We start from the raw sequence: 8,309 nt of genomic DNA on the forward strand, positions 1-8,309 counted from the left end.
TAAGCCACACTTGTATTTCATTTGCTGCTATATAAATTTTTAATAGAGATTAATAAAATGACAAACAATAAACATACTTATATATAAATAAATTAATTACTACCAATGATTTTAAGATTGCTCTTATTTGTCTAATCAAGTCGACCTAATACTTCTGTTTCCTTGGATAAGAACAAATAAATTGTTAAAAAACTTTCATGGTTAATGAAAAAAAATAAATTCTTCACAAAAGGAAAATAAAGGTATTGATAGAGAAAAAAAGCATAAAGTAGTGCGACTTAAGTTTACGAAAAAATATTTCAAATCTGGTCCTATTGAATCTTGGACTCCCCTTTAAACCCAGTTCCTAAAATCTCAAAATCATGGCAGAAAAATGATCTTATGGGAGAATAAGACATTCATATTAATTCGATAAATAAATATGCAGAATAAGCCTCATTCTCCTTCAAACAATTGCCATTTCAGATGTATTTCTGCCGTATTGGTAAAATTGAAAGCATACAAATCTTGTGTAAAAATCAGCATCTTTTCTTAAGAAAATATAAGTCCAACAAATGACCCATATGCTAAAATGCCAAAAAAAAGAGAAGAAAACCCCTGAAAATAGTACCGGAAGTCACAAAGATAGTAACTTTAGGAGGGCATGCTTCAATACAAATTCACTTTTATATCTATTTGTACCAAAAAATTGAGTAATTGCATGAGAGACGATAAATTTAGAAAGAAGAATTCATATGAGGGAAGAAAAAAATTACAATGTCACCTCTCTTTGGGAATAACAAAAGTTTGGATAACTATGGGGAAAATTGAAATATACTTGGATAAAAGGGGTTATTTTAGAATTGAATCAAGTTAATTTGTTTTTATGCAGGAGTTACAAATATGTCAAGCAAAAATTAAAGTTGAATACCTAAAATACCATTACAGCAACTGGTTAATATTGATGACAAATTTGGTACTTTTTTAAAGGGAAGATTTTTTTTGAAAATTTGAAGTATAGTACAATCTAAACTCTTGACGGTACAATTAAGCTTATACAACACTTAAATGAGAACCCGAAAATACACCCAACTCCAGTTAAAAAAAGAGTTCAACTCTCCTTTCTATATATGTATTATGTAGTAAGTAAAGTAAAAGTATATTTTGGGTACAATGCAACAATTTTGTTGCTGGGAGACCACAGATACAACTAAATTAAATAAGAATTGAAAAAAAAAACTTAATTCTCTGTATATGTAACAATCTACATCAATGTATAACTGCTTTAAAGTTGGAAAACAGAAGCTTTACCATGTATTTGGTTAAAGTGAGGGGAAAAAAGGGAAGAAAGAATCAATGTGTTGTGGTTAGGAATCATTCAAGAAGGCTGTTTGCAAGAGCTTAGGACAGAGTCCTCTAGAAATTGGGTAAGCTGTGAAGTATACAATTCTGGGTCATTTCTGAAATGATCAATGAGAGGCGTAGAAACGAAGTTGCAAGCTCTAACATCGCGACCAATTCTTCGTTGCTCTTCTACAAAGGACTCAACCGAAACTGCAGGAATGACTCTGTCAGCACTGCTGTATATGTATAATTGAGGGCAACTTGGTTGCCGGGATGTCAATAGATCTAGAACGTCAGAAAGCCTCCTGCAATTTCATCCAACCATCAATGTAAGTACAAACACGAAACTATTTTTGGCATTTGCTATACACACTAATGACTTGAAAATGTAATTACAATCCATTGGTGAATGGACATGATATCGATAAGGTCTAGTTCGTACGTTGAGTAGAGTACAAAGGCAAAAAGTAGATTTAATTTGGTACTTCTGTTAAAAATACTGCATGCTGATAAACATTTGCATAAAAGGTAATTCTGGAAGACATCTCCTTACCTATTTACGGTGGGAAGGTTCAAAACCACCTCAAAGAACTTTTCTAGTACTAATAGCAATGCTGCTTCAGTTACTGCAGGCTTAGTTTCAACAGAAGTTTTGGCTTCTATTGTCACATCTCTATCGTTTAAAGTCATGATGCGTTTTGTTGCAACACTATTCTTCTTTAAAAAGGCAGCAGAAAATCCAGAAACCCAGACCTTGATACAAACAAAGAAGGGAACTTGAAAAAATTAGTTTAACCTTACCAAAGCAAAGATTAACATTTATTATATGCAACTACACAAGTACTAGCTTCCCCTCCCTACTCCTAATGTCCACAGCTGACCCCCAGGCCATCGACCTTCCCTTGAAGACTAAATCAAGAATGAACAACTTCCACATTATCAAGTATATGAATATATTTTGAAAAGCAGGTTGCATGTCTAAGGCCTAAATAGAAGAAAACAACATGATCAAAATAAGAGAACAACAAGTCCTGATAAAAGTACAAGAAACTGAGCAATTTCTAAATGGCTAAGCCCCGACTATATATGACACAGTTGGATTTCAATAGAAATGTATGGCTCTTAACAATTGCACTGCATTAACCTTTGGAAATAAGACTATGTTTGAAGATACACTATTCTGACACTTGCACATAAAATAGAATGATTTTTGCTTAGGTCTAATATCACCTGCAATTCGAATAAATAGCCAATTTCGTAAAGGATTGAGCCACTTATATTATTCTCAAAGAGCCTCAGCTCATAGAGCTTCTGGTATTTTTGAAGAGTTGAAGGAATGGAAAATCATATCAAAGATTTTAACAGAGAGTCTCAAGAAAGTTATGTCAAAACTAGTGGATGAACAATAAATGGCATTCATAAAGGGCAGACAAATTATGGATGCAATACTGGTGGCTAATGAATGTGTGGACATGAGATACAGATCCAAAGCTCCAGGAATTCTATGCAAGCTAGACATAGAAAAAGCTTATGATCATTTGAATTAGGAACATATGTGGAGAACATTAAGGAGGATGGGGTTTGGCAACACATGGATAAAATGGATGAGGTTCTGCATAACTACAGTGAAGTTTTCAGTTTTGATAAATAGCTCTCCAACTGGCTTCTTTTCCTCTGAGAGAGGGTTGAGACAAGGAGACCCCCTGTCTCCTTTTCTTTTCATTTTGGCCATGGAAGGTTTAAGTGACATGCTGAAGAGTGCTCAGGTGAATAACAAAATTAGGGGCTTCACTGTGAATGAAGGAAACTCTCTGGGAGTGTCTATTTCCCATTTACAATATGCTGATGACACCTTGGTAATTTGTGAAGCAGAGAAGGAACAACTAAAACACCTAAGGGTTATCTTCATCCTATTTGAAGCAGTTTCTGAACTTCATATAAATTGGGAAAAGAGTTTTATCTATCTTGTGAATGAAGTTCTAGAAATAAGTACTTTGACAAGCATTTTAGGTGGTAAGTTAGGAGAGCTTCCCACCACCTATCCTGGAATGCCATTGGGAGCTAAGAGTAAGTCCATGAATGTATGGAACTCTATGGTGGAAAGGTGTGAAAAGAAGCTAGTTTACTGGAGAAGTCAATATTTATCTTTGGATGACACAATCACACTGATCAATAGTGTTCTTGATGCCATGCCAACTTACATGATGTCCCTTTTCCCCATTCATGGGAAGATCATCAAAAAGTTGGATGCTATCAGGAGAAACTTTCTTTGGCAAGGTAATGGTGAAGGGGAGAAGAAGCACCATTTGGTTAAGTGGGAGGCAATCATAACATCCAAAAAAGAGGGAGGTTTAGGAATTAAGAATTTGAAAGCACAAAACAAGAGCCTTCTGTTAAAATGGCTATGGAGACTGGCAGCAGATGAGCAGGGCTTATGGAAGAAAATCATCATTGCAAGATATGGTAAGGAAGGACCATGGACTACTCAGGCAGTTAAAACTTATTATGAAAAGGGACTATGGAGGTCTATCAGAAATCAGTGGCAAAAAATGTGGGGTAATTCTGTGATCAAAGTGGGTAATGGCAGAAAGACCATGTTCTGAATGATATATGGGTGGGCCAAACACCTCTGAGGCAGCAATTTCCAGACATTTACAATCTCAATCAACATAAGCTATCTACTATCTCAGAGGTAATAAATGCACAAGGTTGGAATCTGTCCTTCAGAAGACTCCTCAATGACTGGGAAGTGGAGAGAATGATTTAGTTCTACAATATCTTCGAACAAGCTAAGAGTCTCAATTTTGAGGAAGACAAATTGTTATGGAGTTTGGACAAAGATGGCAAGTTCAAGGTGAAAGCAACCTACAAGATGCTGAATATCTCAACAGAAACCAAGGAATGGTGGCCATGGAAGATGATCTGGAAAGGGAAGATACCTCATAAGGTGGCCTGTTTCACTTGGCTAGTTGCAAGCCAAGCAGTTCTGACCCAGGACAACCTTATTAAAAGGGGTAGGCAATTATGCTCCAGATGCTTTTTTTGTGAAGATGAAATAGAGACAGTAAATCATTTTTTTCTGCATTGTAAAGTGACCAGAAAATTATGGCAATGGTTCATTAATTTGAGGGGTATTGGATGGGCCATGCCAATGCATACTTCAGAAGTACTAGCATGCTGGAATAGAGATGGAAATCAGTCAGAACACAAGGAGAGATGGAAGATTGTCCCTGCTTGCATATGGTGGACAATCTGGAAGGAGAGAAACCAGAGATGTTTTGAGAACAAGAGTATTCCCTTCCAAAGTATAAAGATGAACTGTTTAGCAACATTTTACTTTTGGTGTGTCCATTATGTACCTAAGGATATAGGGAAANGTGGACAATCTGGAAGGAGAGAAACTAGAGATGTTTTGAGAACAAGAGCATTCCCTTCCAAAGTATAAAGATGAACTGTTTAGCAACATTTTACTTTTGGTGTATCCATTATGTACCTAAGGATATAGGGGAAATTACCCTATTTTTAGACAGTTTATAAGGGATATAGGAAATAGATTTTCTTTTGGGCTGCCCTTTCATACTTTTGATGTAACTATGTAGGAGCACACTATTGGTATACTCCTTTGTTTATAATACCAGTTAACTTTCTCAAAAAAAGAGTTGAAGGAATGGAGCCAAAAAGATTGTTTCATTGAAGATTCAAGACATTTAAACTTGTGAGATTTCCTGATTCTGGTGGTATGGCACCTAATAATCTGTTGTAACTGAGAAAAAGTTTGAGTTATTTTGGAGAGTTTCCAAGTTCTGCTGGAACTGTTCCAGTGAAGTTGTTGAATGAAAGATTGAACTCACCAAGACCTTCCATTCCTCCACAAACCATGTGGAAATTTTCCTCGAAAATTGATTGGATATAAGAATAAAATGGCCAAGGTGTTCAGGCCAGCAAGGGAAAGTGCTAGATCTCCAGTTAAATTTTTGAACAATAAATCAAGACATCTAAGATCTTCAAGTTGTCCAAATTCAGAAGGGGTTTTTCCAGTGAAAAAATTGTTAGAAAGGCGAAGATGGGTCAGATTTTTGGACACCACTAGCTTAGATGGGATAAGACCAGAGAAGCTGTTGTTTGTCATGTCAACTGTCAGAGAATTTGAACCAGCTAGCGGAGAAATGTTTCCACTGAACTTATTGTGAGAAAAGTTAACTTTACTGAGATTTTTCAGAAGGGAAGATATTCAGGAAGTGGACTGTCAAAGCAATTGTTGTAAGGAGTAGTCAGGTCCAGCTCTAATAGAAATCTTAAAGTTGGTGGCAATTATCCTGAAAGTTTGTTATCAGCAAAGGCCAGATTTTCATGCTTCTTGCAGTACCCTAAGCTTGATGGGACTAGACTAGACAACTCATTCTGAGTTAGCTGAAGAAAAACAAGATTCTTAAGCCTACCAATGGCATAAAAAATAGAGCCTGAAAATTGATTAGCCAAGAAATCAATGCGTACTAAGCAATTTGTCAATTCTCTTGGGGTAGTTACTGACAACTGGTTTCCATAGAGGTAGTTCACACAGCCTCCGAAGCTTTCCTATTTCCACTGGAATTCTTCCGGAGAGCATGTTATGGATTAGGTACAAATCTTCCAAGTTAGTCAAGCTTCCTGTTTGAGGCAGTATATTTCCAGTAAAGTTGTTATTGTTGAAAATGAGGCATGTGAGACTTTCTAGCATGTCAAAGCCTCATGGAAGTATTCCTCCAAAGTTGTTACTGGAGAGATCCAGTAGTCGCAGGGACGTGTGCTGTTTAGTAGCTCCTAGGGGAAATTCTTCGATGGCTTATTCTCAGCCATAATAAGTAGGCTTAAAGCTTGAACCGTGAAACAAAAGTTGCTTAGAATGCTTCCTGTTAAAAAGTTGTCAGAAAGAGCTAAAGTCTCAAGATTCTTTCACGTTATCAAGCATAAGAATAGTTTTCGAAAAGCAGGCTGCATGGTTAAGGCCCTAAGATAGAAGAAAGCAACAAGATAAAAATACGAGACCAGCAGGTCCTGATTAGAGTCCAAACAACTTTGCAATTCTGAATGGCTAAAACCTGACTATATACGACACTTGTAATAGTTGTCCAATAAAAGCATGAAAAGGTTGGATTTCAATAGAAATGTATAGCTCTAAATTGCTCTGCATTAACTTTCAGAAATAAGACTACTCTCCAAGAAACACTCTTCTGACACTTGCACATAAAAATGATATCTTATCATCACAATTTTTGAGTCAGTAATACCTGTGGATCGGGAGCTGTGACAGGGGCAGAATCAACAATACAACCCTTAATCATTCTCATTAAAACATGATCTTGTTTCTGAAACTTTTCCAAAATGACACCATAACTGTAAGGCCACGAGAATAAAAGAAGTCAATCAATAATTATCAAGCTAGTATTAAGGAAAATGTAAATACTTATGTTTTTGTTCTCTTCCTAGACTAATGAGTATCATCAAGAACTCACGTTAACCATCTAGTATTGCTGAGAGTGTGGAAAACCAAGTTCTTTCCATGCTCTTCTTCCAACCAATCAACTATATGATTCACAAGCATTTCAATATCTTGCTCTGCCTTTCCCCCGACTTGATAGCTTAGAATCTCAGACATTGGGAAAGTAAATGTAGTGACATGATATCCTCTTGATGCATACCACTTTGCATATCTCTTTAGATGCTTTTGCTTTGCACCTAACCATCCCAACAATACTACCAGAGTGGTAGACTTTAGTGGTGAAGAATCAGAATTCTGTGATGCATTTGGCTCAGGTAAGTGCCATGTATACAACACCTCGGAAGGTGAAGAAGGAAGTGTATATGTATATGTGGAGGGATTAGCAGAGTTGGGCAATGCTACTGATTGATAAGAGTTGAGCAACAGAGAAGAAGTAGGAAAAGGAAAGGTTGAAAGTGAAGTAAAAGTGGTGTTATTTAGAATAGGCAGGGGGATATGTATTGTGGTGAGGTAGGAGAAGAAATGGGGTAGCTTAGAAAGAGATATGTGAGAGACCCAAGATGTTATCTTTTCCTTTTCTTGGGAATTGTTGTGTAATGACTTAGATGGCCAGAATTTTTCATGAAGATTAGTAGATACAGAAGCTATAGAAACTGCAGATGCTGCAACTATAGGTCTTTGGAGGATTCCAGACAAGTAAGCCATGATGATATATTTGTTTTGCCGGTGAAGAGAAAGAAGACGCACCTCAGAAATTGGGCTGCCAATATAGATGAACTATAATGACAACCTCACAAGCAAGACTATATAGCTGTCAAATTTTGTGCTATCACAAAAATGCACGAGATTAATTAATTAGAAGACAAGACCCAATATAATATGGAAAAGGTCAAAGTAAACGCGTGCTTGAACCTTGTTCACAAATACAATACGCCTGATGACACATACTAACAAGACAAAATATTCAATCAAACTCCCTTTTCTTACCCTAATGTTGATTTTCATCTAATTAACAATTGGTCAAAACTCAAAACTCTGTAGGAAGGGCCACAAAAAGGGAAAACGGAAAAGATAGACGTTGAGTGTTGGTTTGTTTTTATGGAAAAAAACAGGTTTGACCCATCCATCATGAGGGTGGGCGGATCGGCCTCTCAAATAAACAAACATAAGCATTATAGATTGATTGTAAGAGAACACCATACCTGAGAGACAAATAGAAAGTATCTTCTTCTTTCTTCTTCTGATAAGGGTAAAGGAAAAAGAGACGAGTCTTATATTTCTTGTTAAGATTTCCCACCTTACTTTTCCGGAATAAGAGACCACTCTTGTTTTTTTTTCAATTTCAAAATTGCTCCTTTCCCCATTATTTTACTTTACTAAATTATCTCTCCTATAAAATGCAAATATACTGCGCTACATCATTTTTTTAAGAAAAAAATAACATGCTCTACCTAACTTATACGATCTATTTATCATTCATACATCTATTCTTAAAAAACAATTCTTT

At 36.2% G+C, this 8,309-nt stretch overlaps 1 protein-coding gene across 1 annotated transcript; it reads right to left on the reverse strand.

Annotated features, from left to right (window-relative positions):
- Positions 1 to 1,209: 1,209 nt before the first annotated feature.
- LOC125848311 (uncharacterized) lies at positions 1,210 to 7,624 on the reverse strand. Its single transcript, XM_049528166.1, has 4 exons — positions 6,816 to 7,624; positions 6,591 to 6,696; positions 1,877 to 2,076; positions 1,210 to 1,628 (listed from the first exon to the last, which is right to left on the reverse strand). Exons 1-4 carry the CDS (start codon positions 7,505 to 7,507, stop codon positions 1,358 to 1,360), a joined length of 1,269 nt encoding a protein of 422 aa, XP_049384123.1. The 5' UTR covers positions 7,508 to 7,624; the 3' UTR covers positions 1,210 to 1,357.
- Between the last annotated feature and the right edge of the window lie 685 nt (positions 7,625 to 8,309).

This window comes from Solanum stenotomum, chromosome 12 (genome assembly GCF_019186545.1).
Source record: "Solanum stenotomum isolate F172 chromosome 12, ASM1918654v1, whole genome shotgun sequence".
Classification (NCBI taxonomy): domain Eukaryota; kingdom Viridiplantae; phylum Streptophyta; class Magnoliopsida; order Solanales; family Solanaceae; genus Solanum; species Solanum stenotomum.

Bases quoted from the DNA above. Each gene is read 5' to 3' on its own strand.
- LOC125848311 (XM_049528166.1), bottom strand. From the start codon at position 7,507: ATGGCTTACTTGTCTGGAATCCTCCAAAGACCTATAGTTGCAGCATCT. The intron at 6,697-6,815 runs GTGAGTTCTTGA...GTGGCCTTACAG, and splicing joins AGCAATACTAGATGGTTAAC to TTATGGTGTCATTTTGGAAA. The intron at 1,629-1,876 runs GTAAGGAGATGT...ATGAAATTGCAG, and splicing joins AACCTTCCCACCGTAAATAG to GAGGCTTTCTGACGTTCTAG.